At 40.5% G+C, this 21,393-nt stretch overlaps 1 protein-coding gene across 2 annotated transcripts in view; it reads left to right on the top strand.

The window, feature by feature from the left end:
* Positions 1–21,393, top strand: part of SMCHD1 (structural maintenance of chromosomes flexible hinge domain containing 1) — a 266,367-nt gene that overhangs the window by 127,321 nt on the left and 117,653 nt on the right. For both annotated transcript variants that reach the window (XM_073679119.1, XM_073679120.1), the window contains exons 23-25: positions 407–546; positions 10,187–10,321; positions 10,840–11,067. In XM_073679119.1, coding sequence (XP_073535220.1) covers positions 407–546; positions 10,187–10,321; positions 10,840–11,067 — 503 coding nt within the window. The remainder of the gene's footprint in view (positions 1–406; positions 547–10,186; positions 10,322–10,839; positions 11,068–21,393) is intronic.

Here is a 21,393-nt window from a genome sequence, read left to right as displayed (position 1 = left end):
TTTGGGAAATAGCCGTCACCTAGTATAGATTCTTCCCCTGAATCAATCGGTACCTCATGGCTCACCACAAAAGGTTTTTACAAGTGTGGATGCCTTTCCTTATAAGACCTGTTTGTATGCTAAATACACATAGTGGACCAGATTTCTTAATAAGTTGTAATATTTTTGCGCAAAAATATTGCGACTTTTGGCATTGACATACCAGTGCTGGCCAGCTACACCAATAAAAGTTCTAATTTCAACCCGTTTGGATCAAGCTGGACAACCCCACCTCTTTAGTGCAGCATACCTGTCCACATAATATGTGAACCACAGTATGATGATGGATCTGCTTTGTTTTCTGTGAAAGGGGAGAAAAAAAATAATTGAAGTAATCGCTGGTGATAATGCAAGTGTTCTTTTGTAGGGCCACCAAAACAAATTCAAGTGCTCCCGGATGATGATATCCTTATTATTGACAATGGATCACTTTTTCCCTTTCAAATTGAAATATTTGATGAAGTTGGAAACCCTGCCACTCAGCCTAAGCTAATTGTACACTGCAAGGTAAGTATCGTTACAGCATTTCCAAACTTAGAGCGCTTTTGTTTCATAATATATGATTTTCATATAGTTTTATGAAAAGAGAGTAAACTATGTAAGGCCATGATAGTTGTCGTATACATGAGAAATGCTTCCAGCACATTAGCTGAACACAGATACATGCCTCTTATCATTGTTTGTGTAATACGAGTAGAAATCACTTTTTGTCAAGTGCCATATAAGGATTTTTCTGCCAAATGACCTGTATTTTTAATGACACTTTTTTTTGGTTAAATATATTGTTTGTGTATATATATATATATATATATATATATATATATATATATATATATATATATATATATATATATATATATATTAGTATATATACAGGTGCATCTCACTAAATTAGAATATGATCAAAAGGTTAATTTATTTCAGTTCTTCAATACACAGAGTGAAACTCATATAGTCATTACAAACAGCGTTATCTTTTTCAAGTGTTTATTTCTGTTAATGTTGATGATTATGGCTTACAGCCAATGAAAACACAAAAGTCATTATCTCAGTAAATAAGAATACTTTTTTTTGTAACAGCTTGAAAAATGTTTTTAAAATCTGAAATGTATGTTCAGTAAATGCACTCAACTTCAGTAAATGCACTCAATACTTGGTCGGGGCTCCTTTTGCATCAATTACTGCATCAATGTGGCGTGGCATGGAGGCGATCAGCCTGTGGCACTGCTGAGGTGTTATGGAAGCCCAGGTTGCTTTGATAGCAGCCTTCAGCTCATCTGCATTGTTGGGTCTGGTGTCTCTCCTCTTCCTCTTTGACAATACCCCACAGATTCTCTGCGGGGTTAAGGTCAGGCGAGTTTGCTGGCCAATCAAGCACAGTAATACTGTTGTTTTTAAACCAGGTATTGGTACTTTTGGCAGTGTGGAGAGGTGCCAAGTCCTGCTGGAGAATGACATTTCCATCTCCAAAAAGCTTGTCAGCAGAGGGAAGCATTAAGTGCTCTAAAATGTCCTGGTAGACAGCTGCACTGACTTTGGTTTTGATAAAACACAGCGGAGCTACTCCAGCAGATGACATGGCTCCCCAAACCATCACTGATTGTGGAAATGTCACACTAGACCTCAAGCAGATTGGATTGTGTGCCTCTCCACTCTTCCTCCAGACTCTGCATTTACTTAGTGTCAATGACTGCCTTCTGGACATCTGTCAAGTCAGCAGTCTTCCCCATGATAGTGGAGTCTACTGAAACAGACTAAGGAACCTTTTTAACTGCTTAGGAAGCCTTTGCAGGTGTATTTTGTTAACTATTCCAATTTACTGAGTTAATGACTAGGGTTGAGCGAGTATGCTCGGGCCGAGCTTCGAGTAATTTATAGCTGCTCGGTGATATGGTTGAATCGCTCCCGTGTGCATGATTTGTAACTGTTTGACAGTTTTATTACATGTGAGGAATGTGTAAGAAATAGACATTCCTCGCATGTAATAAAACTGTCAAACAGTTGCAAATCATGCACACGGGAGCGATTCAACCATATCACCGAGCAGCCATAAATACTCGGAGCTCAGCCCTAGCATACTCGCCGAAAGGGTTAATAGAACATACTCGCTCAACACTATTAATGACCTTTGTGTTTTCATTGGCTGTAAGCCATAATCCTCAATATATTCTAATCATCAATGATATTCTAATTTAGTGAGATGCACCGATGTGTGTATGTGTGTGTGTGTGCGCCTATATATATATATATATAATGTAATATGTGTGTATGTTAAACTACCCGTACACTACCGTCCAAAAGTATGGGGTCACCCAGACAATTTTGTGTTTTCCATGAAAACTCATACTTTTATTTATCAAATGAGTTGAAAAATAATTAGAAAATATAGTCCAGACATTGACAAATAGAAATAATGATTTTTATTAGAAAGAATAATTTTCTACTTCAAACTTTGCCGCAAAGGGAGCATTCTTTGACGAAAGCAATTACAGCATTGCAGACCTTTGGCATTCTAGCTGTTAATTTTCTGAGGTAATCTTGAGAAATTTCCCCCCATGCTTCCTGAAGCTCCTCCCACAAGTTGGATTGGCTTGATGGGCACTTTTTGCGTACCATACGGTCAAGCTGCTCCCACACCAGCTCAATGGGGTTGAGATCTGGTGACTGCGCTGGCCACTCCATTGCAGATAAAATACCAGCTGCCTGCTTCTTCCCTAAATAGTTCATGCATAATTTGGAGGTGTGCTTTGGGTCATTGTCCTGTTGTACGATGAAATTGGCTCCAATCAAGCGCTTTCCACAAGGTATGGCATGGAGTTGCAAAATGGAGTGATAGCCTTCCTTTTTCAAAATCCCATTTACCTTGAACAAATCTCCCACTTTACCAGCACCAAAGCAACCCCAGACCATCACATTACCTCCACCATGCTTGACAGATGGCGTCAGGCACTCTTCCAGGATCTTTTCAGTTGTTCTGCGTCTCACAAATGTTCTTCTGTGTGAGCCAAACACCTCAAACTTTGATTTTTCGGTCCATAAAACTTTTTTCCTATCTTCCTCTGTCCGATGTCTGTGTTCTTTTGCCCATATGAATCTTTTCCTTTTATTAGCCAGTCTCAGATATGGCTTTTTCTTTGCCACTTTGCCCTGAAGGCCAGCATCCCGGAGTCGCCTCTTCACTGTAGACGTTGACACTGGCATTTTGCGTGTACTATTTAATGAAGCTGCCAGTTGAGGAGCTGTGAGGCGTCGATTTTTCAAACTAGAGACTCTAATGTACTTGTCTTGTTGCTCAGTTGTGCAGCGGGGCCTCCCACTCCTTTTTCTACTCTGGTTAGAGCCTGTTTGTGCTCTCTTCTGAAGGAAGTAGTACACACCGTTGTAGGAAATCTTCAGTTTCTTGGCAACTTTTCGCATGGAATAGCCTTTATTTCTAAGAACAAGAATAGACTGTCGAATTTCACATGAAAGTTCTCTTTTTCTGGCCATTTTGAGAGTTTCATAGAGCAAACAAATGTAATGCTCCAGATTCTCAACTAGCTCAAAGGAAGGTCAATTTTATAGCTTCTCAAATCAGCCAAACTGTTTTCAGCTGGGCTAACATACTTGTGCAAGGGTTTTCTAAACATCCATTAGCCTTCTTACACAGTCAGCAAACACAATGTACCATTAAAACACTGGAGTGGTGGTTGTTGGAAATGGGCCTCTATACACCTATGTAGATACTGCAATAAAAACAAGACGTTTTCTGCTAGAATAGTCATATACCACATTAACAATGTATAGAGTGTCCATTGCTAGTAGGTGGGCACTGCTTAGAGATTATAAATGTAACGGGGTGCTACAGTACCCTGATAAAAATTGGTACAATGTAGTTTGGAAGAAAAAAGACTCAGGATATACAACCGTGCACACGCAATATTAGAAAAGTGAAAAAATCTTTATTACATGATTACACACTGACAACACAAGAAAAGATAAAAGCACTTACAAACAGACAAGGCATTACAGTGTTAATGGGGGGAAAAAATAAGGAAAATAACAATATTACAAGGCAATAGATTCCCCTTAAGCCACAGGTATAGTTCATGTAATTTTTGATATCCCGTAGTGCAACAATTTTACGTGTTGTTGATTGTTTTATGTTTGTTTGTGGGTGGTTTGTCTAGTAAGTTTTTCTATGTTTGTATTGTGCCATTGGTTATATTCTTATGCACATTTGGTAACTTCTTGACTCCAATCACATCTTGCTTTTAGCCTGGCCAGGTACTTACTTTAATCAACGCTAGCTTTCTCTTTTTCTTTTTATACCGGTAATTTTTGTAGCGGACGCGCTACTTCCAGGGATATTTTGCGTTCCATCTTCCCCTGGAACGCAAGCCTTTTTTTTTTTTCTTTTTTTTTTTTCCTACTGCGGCCGCGCCAAGGGACCATATCCCTTATGACTTCTAAGGGGGCGGTCCTCAAACCGGATATGACTCATCACCGAGTTCCGGTTGCATTCCACCTTAGCGTCTGGGTGGAACGCATAAGAGACAGGAAGGGGGCGGTTCTCAAACCGGATATTACATCTCATCTAAATCCGGTTGCGTTCCACAATAGCGTCTGGGTGGAACGCATTAGAGACAGGAAGTGGCTATCTGACTTACCATGACGCTGGAGAGACCTAGTGAGAGCATGGACTCTCATCTGAAGGGAGTCACACTAAATTGGACAGACTATTTAATACATACATGTGTCCACTGACAACATACCCCTGACGAAGCTGCGGTCCAGCAGCGTAACGCGTAGGGTCTTTGGTGCCAGCAGGTAATTATGCTCTTTTATTTCTTTTGATCTATCCCTTGACCACTTAGGAAGGCCCGTTCTGCCACACATGATTGAATTTGTCATTCCATGTCGTACACGACGTGGGGTGACAAGCTTTGGTAAATACTGACACTATACGGTCCTCTAGTGCTAGCAGGTTACTACTCCCACTCATTCCTTGATCTATTATGACTTATGGTCTGACTATTTGGGAATGCCTGGTTTATTACCCATGTTTGGTCTAGTTGTGCTGTGCTACTCTTAATCAGGGTGACATAGCTTGGTTAAAATTAATGTTGCACTACGGGATATCAAAAATGACATGAACTATACCTGTGGCTTAAGGGGAATCTATTGCCTTGTAATATTGTTATTTTCCTTATTTTTTTTCCCCATTAACACTGTAATACCTTGTCTGTTTTTAAGTGCTTTTATCTTTTTCTTGTGTTGTCAGTGTGTAATCATGTAATAAAGATTTTTTCACTTTTCTAATATTGGGTGTGCACGATTGTATATCCTGAGTCTTTTTTCTTCCAAACTACAATGTATAGAGTGTATTTCTGATTCATGTAATGTTAGCTTTATTGAAAAAAATTTTCTTTTCTTTCAAAAATAATGAAATTTCTAAATTATTATTATTATAGCACCATTTATTCCATGGCACTTTACATGTGATAGGGGTATACATAGCAAAAACATTTACATAATCTTAATAAAACGAGTCAGCGACTGGTACAGGAGGAGCGAGGACCCTGCCCGCGAGTGCTCACAGTCTACAAGGGATGGGTGAGGATACAGTAGGTGGGGTAGAGGAGGTCATGCAGTAATGTGGTGGAGCGGTGGTTACTGCAGGTTGTACACTTGTCGGAAGAGGTAGGTATTCATGTTTCTTTTGAAGGCTTCCATGGTAGGCAAAAGTCTGATGTGTTGGGGTAGAGCGTTCCAGAGTAGGGGGATGCACGGGAGAAATCTTGTATGCGATTGTGGTAAGAGGGGAGAAGAGAAGGAGATCTTGTGAGGATCGGAGGTTGCGTGCAGCTAAGTACCGGGAGACTAGGTCACAGATGTATGGAGGAGATCGGTTGTGGATGGCTTTGTATGCCATGGTTAGGGTTTTGAACTGGAGTCTCTGGGCAATGGGGAGCCAGTGAAGGGATTGACAGAGGGCAGAGGCAGGGGAATAGCGGGGGGACAGGTGGATTAGTCGAGCAGCAGAGTTTAGGATAGATTGGAGGGGCGCAAGAGTGTTGGAAGGGAGGCCACAGAGCAGGAGGTTGCAGTAGTCAAGGCGGGAGACGAGGGCATGCACTAGTGTTTTTGCAGAGTCTTTGCTGAGGAATGAACGGATCCGGGAGATATTTTTCAGTTGTACTTGGCAGGAAGTGGAAAGGGCTTGGATATGTGGTTTGAAGGAGAGATCAGAGTCCAGGGTTACCCCAAGGCAGCGAGCTTGTGGGACTGGGGAGAGTGAACAGCCATTGACATTGATGGATAGTTCAGATGGGGGATATGAATGAGAGGGTGGAAAGATGATGAACTCTGTTTTATCCATGTTGAGTTTTAGAAATCTGGCAGAGAAGAAGGATGAGATGCCGGACAGACATTGTGGGATTTTGGTTAGTAGGGAGGAGATGACCCCAAACTGGATTTCCATACCGTTATATCGTGTATACACTGCTCAAAAAAATAAAGGGCACACTTAAACAACAGAATATAACTCCAAGTAAATCAAACTTCTGTGAAATCAAACTGTCCACTTAGTAAGCAACACTGATTGACAATTAATTTCACATGCTGTTGTGCAAATGGAATAGACGATAGATGGAAATTATTGGCAATTATCCAGACACCCTCAATAAAGGAGTGGTTCTGCAGGTGGGGACCACAGACCACATCTCAGTACCAATGCTTTCTGGCTGATGTTTTGGTCACTTTTGAATGTTGGTTGTGCTTTCACACTCGTGGTAGCATGAGACGGACTCTACAACCCACAGAAGTTGCTCAGGTAGTGCAGCTCATCCAGGATGGCACATCAATGCAAGCTGTGGCAAGAAGGTTTGCTGTGTCTGTCAGTGTAGTGTCCAGAGGCTGGAGGTGCTACCAGGAGACAGGCCAGTACACCAGGAGACATGGAGGGTCTTTAGGAGGGCAACAACCCAGCAGCAGGACCGCTACCTCCGCCTTTGTGCAAGGAGGATCAGAAGGAGCAATGACAGAGCCCTGCCAAATGACCTTCAGCAGGTCACAAATGTGCATGTGTCTGCACAAACGGTTAGAAACCAACTCCATGAGGGTGGTATGAGGGCCCGACGTCCACAGATGGGGGTTGTGCTCACAGCCCAACACCGTGCAGGACGCTTTGCATTTGCCACAGAACTCCAGGATTGGCAAAATCGCCACTGGCGCCCTGTGCTCTTCACAGATGAAAGCAGGTTCACACTGAGCACATATGACAGACGTGACAGAGTCTGGAGACTCCGTGGAGAGTGATCTGCTGCCTGCAACATCCTTCAGCATGACCGGTTTGGCAGTGGGTCAGTAATGTTGTGGGGTGGCATTTCTTTGGAGGGCCGCACAGCCCTCCATGTGCTCGCCAGAGGTAGCCTGACTGCCCTTGGGTACCGAGGTGAGATCCTCAGACCCCTTGTGAGACCATATGCTGGTGCGGTTGGCCCTGGGTTCCTCCTAATGCAGGACAATGCAAGACCTCATGTGGCTGGAGTGTCAGTTGTTCCTGCAAGATGAAGGCATTAAAGCTATGGACTGGCCGGCCCGTTCCCCAGACCTGAATCCGATTGAGCACATCTGGGACATCATGTCTCGCTTCATCCACCAACGTCACGTTGCACCACAGACTGTCCAGGAGTTGGCAGATGCTTTAGTCCAGGTCTGGGAGGAGATCCCACAGGAGACCGTCCGCAACCTCATCAGGAGCATGCCCAGGCGTTGTAGGGAGGTCATACAGGCACGTGGAGGCCACACACAATACTGAGCCTCATTTTGACTTATTTTAAGGACATTACATCATGGTTGGATCAGCCTGTAGTGTGCTTTTCCACTTTAATTTTGGGGGTGACTCCAAATCCAGGCCTCCATTGCTTAATAAATTTGATTTCCATTGATGATTTTTGTGTGATTTTGTTGTCAGCACATTCAACTTTGTGCTGAGCAAAGTATTCAATGAGAATATTTCATTCAGATCTAGGAGGTGTTATTTGAGTGTTCCATTTATTTTTTTGAGTAGTGTATATACACATATACACATACACACACGCACAGGACTATATTTGTATGCCAATTTTTACAAAACGGGATAAAACAAAACAGCCAATTACCATTGTTTTATTTTAGTTTTTCTAAGATCTTAATTTCGCTTAACGACTACCCTGTTTTATAGTAGTGTTATAGATTGTTACAGATTTGACAATAACTGTTTTTTTTTCCTTTTTAATTTTTTCCTGAAATGTATTTTGCCAGTTAGCTTAATAGGCCACTTATCAGTCAAAATACTATCTTAGACCATGATCTCTTTCCAACCGGGTGATGTTTAGGTTTTATGCTTTTATTTTTTTCCTTTTCCTAGAACAATACATTTTATTTTTCCATCGACATAGCCATATGAGGACTTGTTCTTTTGCTGGACAAATTGTAGTTTTGAATTACACTATTCCTTTTTTACTATACTAGAAAAAAATTTGCTTGTGGTACCATTTTCCGAGACCTGTAGCCTTTTTGTTTGACCGCACTGCGTGAGGACTATTTTTTTTTACATGGGGTGCTAACATTTTGATACCATTAGGAATAGATACACCATTTTGATCACTTCAAATTGCATTTTTGTGGCATTGCAGCGACCAGAAATTTTGTAATTGTCTTTTTTTTTTTTTTTTTTACTTGTTAGTGTTTATTGATCAGGTTACTTCATTTTATATTTTGTTAAACCGGATTTTATGGACGCGGCAATAGCAAATATGTTTTTTTTTTCCATTTTTACTGAGGGGGATCAGGGGCTAATTTAAAAAAAAGTGTTTTATATATTTTTAAAAAAAAATTCTTTTTTTTTTTCGTGCTGTCAAGGGACTTGAGCATTCGATTTTCTGATACTATACTATTGAAGCATATAGTAAAAATCATGGTCTCCTATTTACACCAGCCACATGCTGGTTTTTATGGAAACACGGTTATGACAGGTACAGGCTACTATGACATCCCACCGGCATGTGAAAAAAAGGGGTATGTAATCGTCACTTGGACCAGTGTGCCTCCTGGCTTGTGCACTTTAAGTGCTGCCATCGGAAATTGACAGCAGCATTTATGTGATTAGCAGCAGCCAGCTCTGCACACTGCTGTTAAATGCAGATGATGGCTGTGTAGCTCATTTTCTGCTGGGAAAAATGCAGGCTCACAGATGCAGGCACAGCTCCTAAGCCTGCATCAGTCATGGACCCAACATTGGATGTACCAGTACTTCCAATGTCGGGAAGGGATTAATGGTGGTGTTCTTCCCTAGTAGAATTTCCAGCAAATATTGCAGCTTAATATATCTTCGTAAACGCTGTTACAGTTCAACAATCATCTGAACAATTAGTTGGCCGATAACTAACTTTTCCGACTTCTCCCCACAGAGGATCACTCAGCGGAGCGCTCATGTGTTCTCTGAGAGTCGCTGACAGATTCCTCTAGCATTAGCTTATCTTCCCAGAAAAAAAATGGAGCGGCTGAATTTTTCTCTCCCTTGACATCACGTGTTGGAATGAGAGTTGCGAATCCTCCACACACATTACATGATTGGCCGTTCCCACTGAAATACACAGGTTCTGCTGATTGATATCTAATTTGTATAGTAGTTACCCTAGCTTACTTGAGAACTGTGTTAGGTCTCCAGGTGCTAGACCAACCCATTTATGTCAGTTCTATCTTTCACATTACACAGTTCCTGTGCTCCCACCATCCCTTCATCTTCATACCACCAGCACTATGATGTATGTTAGTTGTGGAGAGACAATTGGTTTCAAACGTCACATTCCATAAGTGTCTAAATCCTAGTCGAACATTAGGCCTCACCAACTTTTGCTGTGCCTTGAAAAACATTTGTCTGTGCCAAATAATAAATGTGTATCACAGCAGATAACACATTATGGTAATAAAAAGTACAGAAAGTTACAAATTCAATATATAAATACAACTTGTGTGCCCCTGTTATTTATTTGTCTTAATCTTTAATGAAAAGTTTAGCTTGTAGGCCTTGAGAAAAGTATTGCCCAGACTTAAGTGTACAGATTTGATTGCATTTTGTAATTTATTTTATTCAGTCTTATAATTCATCTTTTTATCATAGTTTACTGGGGCACCAAGCCTCCCTGTCTACCAGTTGGATTGCAGCACTACAGGGAGTGGTATTTTAACTGGGCCTCCTATTAAAATCCAAAATATAAAGAAAATGCAATTAATAAAAGCCAAAATTGCAATACCTGTAAGTATATTCCGACTGTACATTAAACCTTCTTGTATTTAATATTGAGGCATCTTAGATCCGACCTCACGCAAAGCTTCTTATTGTGAAATATTTTTGTGTGGTCTTCATAGACAAGTACCATTTTATAGTGGACCTATCCCCTGAATATGCTGCTTTATTTAGCTTGAGCATATTATAAGGACAGGTTTTACTCTCTATTTACCACTTAAATGCCATGGTCAGTTTAAGAGGTCATATAGCTTAAATTGGAGTTCTCTCTGATCCCAGCCAGAGAGTGTTACCTGTATGTTAGCACTGGCACGCATGCCACATTTGCAACGTATATTTACTACACTTGCTGTTAAGTAACATTAGTGCAATCAGTATGTGGTGGGTTGCACTAACGGTTAAGACTTTGTATACCTGTGCTGTCTAAAATGTTGACCAATGGCAAAGAATTCATGGTTTCCAAATATTGAAGAGCAAGATCTCTAAAACTTATTCTGAAGACTTTATTTTCTCTTTCTTGCTTCTAGAGTTGCAAGGATATAAAACCTGTGGAAAAAACTATTAAACTTCAACCAAGCACCAATATTGCTAAACTGGAGATATTTAGAGTGGAGGGTAAAAAAGCCATTCACATTAAGAATCATGATGAAATCAAGTGGATGGCAGGAGACATGGTGCAAAATATTATTTTTCAAATTTTTGATGAAGGGGATAGAGAAATTTTCATCACTCGAGAACTTGCCGAAAAACTTAAGGTATGTATTGTTATTGTAAATCCACCAATTTTCTTTTTTAATATGTGTGTTTATCAATTTTTTGTCTACCTGCTTCTTGGCAGTATTTTCATTTAGATTATTCTGGTATTAGTTTAGTCTGATTTTAATTTATAATGCAAGAGATCAGCAAGACCCTGAAGCAATCAGATGGGAGCCCTGGGAATTTCCTCCTCCTTCCCAGCATCCCCGGCACTACTTCTGATTAGTATGCCCTGTGCGACATCATGCTTGCATCACGCCTCAACTATCATGTGGCACTGCGACTATTAATCAGAATGGTCGCTGGGGATGCAGGGAAGCAGGGGGAGATTTGTATGGCTTTTGTCTAGCATCCATGGACTACTGATTTTTTGACTAGACCAGGGCTCTTTGAATCAATTTGTTAATCTTTATATATTAATAATTTCCACTTTGCTTTATTGAAATTAATTGTGTTGAGTGTAAATACTTCAAACGACCTGTGGTCAGATGTGACTTTGTTCTTGAAGAAACCAAGCTCATTTTTCTAAACATGCTTCAACCCCTTATGTTTGGGAGATCGAAATCTTCTTAAAGAAGTTGTCTGACCTCGAAATCCAAATTTTTTTAAGCTAATCTGTGCTGTATTGTAATATTCAACACCCCTATAAATTTTGTGTTTTGTTTTCTGCCTTTTGTTGCTCCTGAATTTCACTTCATTCTCTGCATCCACTTTGTTTACCTGAGGCTCTATCAAACTTGACAGCTCCATATGGTTTATTATCTAACCTCAAAGCCAGAGCTGGCACCACACTGCCTCAGTGTTCAGCACTGCCCTCTGCCCGCCCACTGCACACTATATTAGCTGTCAGTATCTGCCCCTGCGCTGACCTCTATCATCACTGCAGTGCTATTTAACAGACCGTGACCCAAGAATGTCCAACTTAGTCTTTATTGTCCAAAAACTCACACAGTTAAATCCAGCTTTATCCTCTGGATTGCAGCTGGGTCCTCCAATACAGTCTGTACAAAAAAAAAAAAAATGTTGCCGTGGGAGACTGCACCGCCCTCACTGTCTCACAGTGGGTACTTTGTGTATCCTCCTTGCTGCCCAAGTAGCAAAGAGAGAACTTTCAGATCACCACATATTGACCACCCTTGATCCTCATAGTTTAGTTTTTTTGAGAATAAAACCTAAATTCCCATGGCTTTCCTTCACGTGCACATAATGCCTATGAAGCATATTTGCTGGCATTGTGCAGTAGCAAAGTTTTCAGACTTTTTTTGGATGAATCAATAAAGAATCTCCACTCGCTCACATTGTACTTAATGTTACATTTCCCATCAGCCCAGGAACATCACTGCAATACACTAGAGCACTGTATTGAGAAAAGTATGGAAGGAATTCCTTTTCTCTGCTTTTGTACCATGAAAAATAGGTACAAGCAGCTAGCAGGTTCTTTTCCTTTAGTCTAGAGCCTGAAGGTATGTGCACACGGTGCATTTTTGATGCGGTAAATCTGCGCGGAATTGGCCCAAAAACACATTGCAAACCTTATCAGAGCATTTTCTATGAGATTTTGCGAGATCTTTGCACATGATCAGGATTTTTCCTTACAGAATTTCATGTGCGTTAAAAGAAGCTGCATTTCCATTATTTGTGCATTTTTGCCTTTTTCCTATACAATGCATGGGAAAAGCGTATGGCAGAAACGCTGCAGAAGTTTCTGCAAACAAATCCTGATCGTGCGCACATTACCTTAAATTTCTGCAGAATGTTTAGGAATGTCCAAGTTCCTGACTAAATCATTTAATTTGAGCTGTGAATAAAGCTGTGGCTCGTTGGGACTAGCGGGAAAGTCTTCGTCAGAATTATATCTCCATCTTCTGAATCAGGTGTATATTCAAGTTTCCCCGGAGGTGAAGGGACAGGTATTCTTGGACCGTGAGGCACGGGGTGAATCGATGATGGGAGGTCCGGGTATATAATTTCCTTCTTATTTTTAAGGTTGAATCCCTCCACATTGCACATGCAAAAGTTGCAGTCAACACTATGATATCACAGTTCCCACCAGATGATAGGCACGCCAAAACGAAATCTCTCATTCTTTCCTTTAGACCACTGTCGTCGTTCTTCTACACAAAGAGAACACCCTACATGTGGAGCCTACAACTTGGTCTGATCACCTAGTACGCATTCCTCCCATACTCCAAAGACATACTGATAGGAAATCTAGATTGTGAGCCCCAATGGGGACAGTGCTGATCGAGCGCTGTCAAGCGCTGTGGAATTAATGGCGCTATATAAATGAGTAAAATAAAAAAATAATACTTTTCTAACGAAGTCCATAATGTTCCTTAGTTGTTGTTTCTTCAATACTAAACAACTGCAAATGTAGCAAAAGTTATCGGGTGAATTACAACAACCTCTTGTAGCCATTGCGATCACGTTGTTAGAAGCAGAAGCTTAATCCTCCATAACCACTAAATACTGAAGGGAATCGTGGTAAGCACACCACCACCACACTCTTATGAACTCTGTCTAAAAAAAATCTGCCTTTGCTCCCCATAGCAACCAATCACAGTGCAGCTTTCAGTTCTTATACTGCTGAGTTAAAATGAAAGCTGTACTCTGGTTGATATAGACACCACCACACTGTTATAAACTGTGACTAAAAAAATAATCTGGTCTTTACTGCCAATCACAGCACAGCTTTCATTTCTTTTACTATTGAGGTAGAATGAAAGATATGCTATGATTGGATGCTATGGACACCACAACATTCTTTGGGAGCTGAGTTAAGAAAATCTTCTGCTCACAGCAGCCAATCGCAGCACAGCGTCCATTAATTTCTAACCAATCTATTGACACCAAAATCATCCACCAAAGGTCACGCAAAGCGATTAAAGTAAAGTGCAAGAATAAAACTTATGGACTCCGTGTTTGTGAAAAAACAGTATGTGATGGAATTTTTTCGGTATTTTTTACTAAATTCAGCGATCAAAAGTGTATAAGAATAACCTCTTTTCAAACAATTTTACCCCTACAGACCTGTGTATTTATCCCGCACTGTGAACGCTGCAAAAAAAAAAATACCAGAATTTTTGTTCATCCATTCTCACAAAAAATATAAATGAGTAATCAAAAAGTTTTACATATCCCAAAATACTAAATCTTGTTACACAAAAAACTCATAAAGCTTTATGAATGTCGAAATGAAAAGGTATGACTCTAAGAACATGATATAAAAAAAATAATTATTTTGTTAAGAGGTTTTCTTTTGCAAAAGTAGCAAACTGGAAAATAAATTATATAAATTCCATATAACTTTAATCATATTGACCTATACTATGTCATCCTTTATCCTGTATGGTGCTAACCATAAGAAAAAAAATACCACAGTGAATACCAGAATTACTAATTTTTGCTCATCTAGCCTTATAAAAAAAATTAAATAAAACGTGATCAAAAAGTTTTTTACCCAAAATGGCAGCAGTGAAAACATAATAAGTCTTCATATAACTGCTATGGAAAAAATAAAAAGTGTATGAGTCTTGGAATTTATTATTTTTTGTTAGATTAGTAAAATATAAGAAAACAACATAAATTGTCATTATCATATTGACCTGCAGAATGATGTTAACATGTCCGTTAAACTGAATCGTGAACAAAAAAAATCCAGAATTGTTTCTTTTGTACATTCTACCTACAAAAAAAGTGTAAGAAAAGGTAATTAAAAAGTTGTATGTGCCAGATAATAGTACCATAGAAAAATATGTCTTGTGCAGAAAATAAGCACATTTTTTGTCAATTATAAATATAGTTTAATTGACAAAAAATTGTAAAATGTATGATCCTCGGAATATGGAGACACAAAAACAAAAAAAAACATTATTTAACACACCTATTTTTTATACAAAAGTAGTAAAACATAAAATGATAAATTTGGTATCACCATGATCATGCTGACCCACAGAATACAATTAACACCTTATTTCTCCAGCATGTGAATAGTGAAAAATGAAAAAAACACAGCAATCCTGTTTTTTCAAGGTATTGTAAGTATATTTCCCACTCTTAAGAGTTCATAAACGTTTGTTAATAAGTTGTGTACCCCAAAATCCTTCCTGTAGCAAATATAAATTATCTTGAAAAAAAAAGCCGATATACAGTTAATGAAAGGCTCCTGGCATATGAAATCAACAAAAAAAAATTATGTCCTAAAAGTCCAAAATGGTCAAGTCCTTAAGGGGTTAATATAGGTAGTTTAAGTCATGTGATCTCTAGTCTGGCAAACAGTCCAGTATATACATTATGAACATATGCAGATAGGATGGCATAATCACCTATCAGTTTTCTTCTGGCAATTCTCAGATATTTCTCTGTGTCTCTGCGTCCTCCCACACAGCTAGAATACTGGGTGAAAACTTATGTAACTGCCTTATAGTAACCAATCACATAGGATACACCGAGACTCTGTTGTATGCATAACATAGGATACTCTGAGACTCCTGTTGTATGCATACCATAGGATACACTGAGACTCTGCTGTATGCGTCACATAGGATACACTGAGACTCTGCTGTATGCGTCACATAGGCGACACAGACTGCTGTATGCGTCACATAGGCGACACAGACTGCTGTACATCACATAGGAGACACAGACTGCTGTGTTTACATCATATAGGAGACACAGACTGCTGTGTTTACATCACATAGGAGACACAGACTGCTGTGTTTACATCACATAGGAGACACAGACTGCTGTGTTTACATCACATAGGAGACACAGACTGCTGTATTTACATCACATAGGAGACACTGACTGCTGTGTTTACATCACATAGGAGACACAGACTGCTGTGTTTACATCACATAGGAGACACAGACTGCTGTATTTACATCACATAGGAGACACTGACTGCTGTGTTTACACCAGAGGGCTGCAGCACAATACCACTGATCTATCACTAGCTATCATTAGACGAGAGCAATAAGATGAGAGAAATAATACGAGAGACTGGCATAATGGGAAATGTGGTCTACATTATGCGAACCGTATAAGAGGGGAAAGAAGGAATCAAGATGGCAGACACAACCCAGGCATGGTACATCAAATAAAATAGGTATACACAAGGCATAAACAAGAATCTCAGTGTTATATTGGCCTATGATGCACTATCTAGGCAAAAAAATTGGCACAGTGCTTTTTTAAATGAGAAGAAAAAAGTTGCAGAAGAGGGTGGAAATCCTACTCAATATAAAGTAGAATCAGCAAAAGAGCTTTACCTTTTCCTGACAGGCATTTTTTTGTTCCTCCCCTTCTTCCAAGAGTCATAACTTTTTTCTTTTTTTCCTTTTTTTTTTTTCCATCGACAGTCATTTAAGGACTTGTTTTTGGAAGGATGAGTTGTATTTTTTAAAGACACCATTCATTTTACCATTCAGTATATTAGAAAATGGGGAAAAAATCCAAATGAGGTGCATGGTAATAAAAATAATGCATTTTTGTCATTGTTTTTTATGGTTTTAATTGTCTGATAAAAAGTGACCTTTCATGAACTTCCAGGTCAGTGCGACTACAATACCAAAAATTCCATATTAGTCGGCATTCTACGGAGGAAATAATACTGGGCTGGTTCATGCAGTTTAAACCCAATTCCGCAATATCTTTTTGTGTTTTGTCTTTATTTTTACTGCTTTCGTTGTGCTGTAAAAATGAATTGACAATATGATTCTCTAGGTCAGTACAATTACTGCAATTCCAATCTTGTATAGTTTGTTTTTGTTTTGTTTTTTTTGAGTGATGAAAATAATAAAAATTCTATTTGTGTTGCCGTTTTCCAAAACCTGTAACATTTTTATTTTTTATCTTTCCTTTGATAGAGCAGTGTGATGGTTTCTTTTTTGCGTGGTGGGCTATTTTTTTTATTGATACTATTTTTGGGTTAGGTACATCATTTTAATCTAATTTTATTGGATTTTTTGGCATGGCTGCGTCAACTGAAAAGACGCTGTTCAGTGGTTGTGTTTTCTTTTTTTTCTTTATGGTGGTTTATTGATCAGGTTATATTTTATATTTTGAAAGATCAGACTTTTATGAACGTAGTGATATCACATGTTTTTTTGAAAATAAACAATACTTTATTTTTAATGGGAGGGCGAGTGGGGTGATTTGAATTTTTAAGTATTAAAAAAAACTTTTTTTATGTATGTATGTGTATATATTATAATATTGTGTGTGTGTGTGCGCGCGTGTGTGTGTATATTTATGTATTTTTAGACCCCTTGGGAACCTTGAACCTGCAATCATCTGTCCACTTGTACTATATACTGCTCCTTGACACCCAAGATTGCATTGCACGAGAGGGGATTTTGGGGGAGATGAGCGTGTGGAATGGTTTGTCCGAAAAAAAAGCGTGTTATATTTGCTGCTATCCGAGATTGACATTAACATTTAAGGGGTTTACAGCAGGAGGCAGCGCTCAGCTCCACTTGCTGCTGTTAAAGGCAGATGCTGGCTGTGTAACATGGTCATCATTACAGATGACTTTTCAGATGTCTTAAGCCCCCTTCTCACATAGCGAGATCGCTGCTGTGTCAAGGTTTTGGTGACGCAACAACGACCTCACCAGCGATGTTTCTATGTGTGACACTTTGCAACGATCAGGCCCCTGCTGTGAGGTCGCTGATCGCTGCAAAGTGTCCTGTTTTGGTCGTTGCTCTCCCGCTGGTCAGCACACATCGCTGTGTGTGACCAGCGGGAGCAGCGATCAGGCTGGTAACTATGGTAAACATTGGGTTACTAGGGGCACACACGCACCTAGTAACCCGCTGTTTATCATGGTTATGAGCCTGCTAAAGTGAGCGGTAACCTCCCGCTCACTGTAGCAGAGTGGTAACCATGATAAGCAGCGGGTTACTAGGTGCGCATGTGCCCCTAGTAACCCGATGTTTACCATAGTTACCAGCCTGCTCCTGCTTCAGCAGCAGGCTGGTAACCAGGAGCAGGACATCGTGGAAAGATTCTTTCCACGATGTCGCTGCTCCCCTGATCGTTGGTGAGCCTGCCTGTTTGACAACTCACCAGCGACCACATAGCGACGCAGCAACGATCCCTGACAGGTCGTATCGTTGTCGGGATCGTTGCAGCGTCGCTAAGTGTGACAGGGCCTTTAGGCTGACCATACTCTTTAGAAAGCTATTGACTGAACAATACTTTATCTAATCATTCGGCTAACACTCCCATACACAGGGAAGCTCTCTCTGCCGAGCACTCCTGTGTTCTCTTTGAAAGCCTCGGGCTCACTCATCGGCTGTCTGCTTATCTCTCAGAGAACAGTTTGAAATCGGACACGCGAGATCAACATCTCTCTTGACCATCAGTTGGCCGGCACCGCCATGAACATTAGACCATCGTGCGAACCCTTATTAGTACGCCCCAGGCCATTACCACCGGTTCAGTGAGTGCTCCGGCACTGAGCCCGCACTGAACCGGGCACATGTCAGCTGATTCTTACAGCTGACATGTGCCCGCAACAGCCGCAGGTGGAATCACGATCCACCCGCGGCTGTTAACCAGTTAAACGCCGCTGTCAATCTTTCACAGCGGCATTTAACAGCGCCGCGCCAGAAGCACGGCCTTAGGCCCCGCCCATCAGTGACACCATCCCTGATGGGTGGGCATGGCAACCCGGGGTCTGCAGCAGACCCCTGTGGTTGTCATGTTTCGCTAGCTATGAGCGCCACCTAGTGGTCGGCGCTCATAGCACAGGAGCATTTCTCCTTCATACAGACGATCTGCTCATCGCCTGTGTGCAGTAGAAACGATCAGGAAACTGCAGCTTGTCTCCTATGGAGACTATTGAAGCATGCAGAAAGTGTAAAAAGAAAAAAAATGTTTTTTAAACTTCTATATTTTTTTATATTTTTAATTATATATATATATATATAGCAAACTTTGGATTTTTTTTTCACCACTTAAATAAAAAATAGCCTATTCATGTTTGGTGTCTACGAGCTTGTAATGACCTGGAGAATAATAATGGCAGGTCAGTTTTAGCATTCAGTGAACGTGGTAAAAAAAAAAAAAAACTGTGGAATTGCATTTTTTTTGCAATTTCACCGCACTTGGAATTTTTTCCTCTTTTTCCAGTACACGATATGGAAAAACCAGTGATGGCGTTTAAAAGTACAACTTGTCCCGCAAAAAATAAGCCCTCACATGGCCATATTGACCAAAAAATAAAAACGCTATGGCTCTGGGAAGAAGGGGAGCAAAAAACAAAAACTGAAAAACCCAATGTCCTTAAGGGGTTAATGTGTATGGGAGCCTTTTTTCTCATCAAAAGCAAGATTAGGACATGTAACACCACTATACAAAGCTGATAAAACAGAATCCACAATCACAATCCTTTATAATGACTTAGACACAGACAGGCTCATTAACTACTGTAATACAACAGATGGGTTCTGAGTCAGTCTATTGCTGATGATTTATAAAAAGTTTAGCTGCATTTGCACTGAAATATAATCTTGAATAAGCATTCTTAAAAACACTTGTTTCACTATTATCTTGCAATGAAATACAGGCTGTCGATCATGGAGTGAAATGATCTTTTGCACTGTGTTCTCATACTGTGTAAACCGGACCCGCACTGCCGAGACCCATGGCAGCCTTTGCACACTTAGCAATCTGTTACAGATCGGCTACGTGCAAATAGTTTATTTTGGGCTACCTGTGTAAACAGGCTATTAAACTACCACTGATCGGTAAAAGTTTACCAATTGGCGATCGTATCATGCTGCCGTGTAAACGGATCTTTAGTCTAAAATAGCCCAAGAGGCAATTGTGAAAACTGCAAGATTTCTATAACTAATGGGGTTGTGTGTGTGTCTGTATGTATCGATCTTCTGCAGGGAAGAGGTGACCTACTACAACATGTCTGCATAAAATTGAACATAAGAATATCCGCTTGAGGTCATAAGTTGAATGTTTTTATGATGTCACTAGTATTGTAATAATACGTAAAGATCAAAACTGTTTTGTCCATTATACAGTGCCTACAAGTAGTATTCAACCCCCTGCAGATTTAGCTGGTTTGATAAGATGCAAATAAGTTAGAGCCTTCAAACTGCAAACGAGAGTAGGTTTTATGAACAGAAGCATAAATCTTACAAACCAAAAAGTTATGTTGCTCAGTTGAATTTTATTAATTTTTAAACATAAAAGTGTGGGTCAATTATTATTCAACCCCTATGTTTAATATTTTGTGGAATAACCCTTGTTTGCAATTACAGCTAATAATCGTCTTTTATAAGACCTGATCAGGCCGGCACAGGTCTGTGGAGTTATCTTGGCCCCCTCCTCCATGCAGATCTTCTCCAAGTTATCTAGGTTCTTTGGGTGTCTCATGTGGACTTTATTCTTGAGCTCCTTCCACAAGTTTTCAATTGGGTTAAGGTCAGGAGACTGACTAGGCCACTCCAACACCTTGACTTTTTCCCTCTTGAACCAGGCCTTGGTTTTCTTGGCTGTGTGCTTTGGGTCGTTGTCTTGTTGGAAGATGAAATTATGACCCATCTTAAGATCCTTGATGGAGGAGCGGAGGTTCTTGGCCAAAATCTCCAGGTAGGCCGTGCTATCCATCTTCCCATGGATGCGGACCAGATGGCCAGGCCCCTTGGCAGAGAAACAGCCCCACAGCATGATGCTGCCACCACCATGCTTGACTGTAGGGATGGTATTCTTGGGGTCGTATGCAGTGCCATCCAGTCTCCAAACGTCACGTGTGTGGTTGGCACCAAAGATCTCGATCTTGGTCTCATCAGACCATAGAACCTTGAACCAGTCTGTCTCAGAGTCCTCCAAGTGATCATGAGCAAACTGTAGACGAGCCTTGACATGACGCTTTGAAAGTAAAGGTACCTTACGGGCTCGTCTGGAACGGAGACCATTGCGGTGGAGTACGTTACTTATGGTATTGACTGAAACCAATGTCCCCACTGCCATGAGATCTTCCTGGAGCTCCCTCCTTGTTGTCCTTGGGTTAGCCTTGACTCTTCGGACAAGCCTGGCCTCGGCACAGGAGGACACTTTCAAAGGCTGTCCAGGCCGTGGAAGGCTAACAGTAGTTCCATAAGCCTTCCACTTACGGATGATGCTCCCAACAGTGGAGACAGGTAGGCCCAACTCCTTGGAAAGGGTTTTGTACCCCTTGCCAGCCTTGTGACCCTCCACGATCTTGTCTCTGATGGCCTTGGAATGCTCCTTTGTCTTTCCCATGTTGACCATGTCTGAGTGCTGTTCACAAGTTTGGGGAGGGTCTTAAATAGTCAGAAAAG

This window comes from Phyllobates terribilis, unplaced genomic scaffold (assembly GCF_046119375.1).
Source record: "Phyllobates terribilis strain yellow unplaced genomic scaffold, ASM4611937v1 Scaffold_4__5_contigs__length_816908805, whole genome shotgun sequence".
Lineage (NCBI taxonomy): Eukaryota > Metazoa > Chordata > Amphibia > Anura > Dendrobatidae > Phyllobates > Phyllobates terribilis.
The sequence above is the reverse complement of the archived record's forward strand: the minus strand, read 5'-3'. Positions and strand labels throughout refer to the sequence as shown.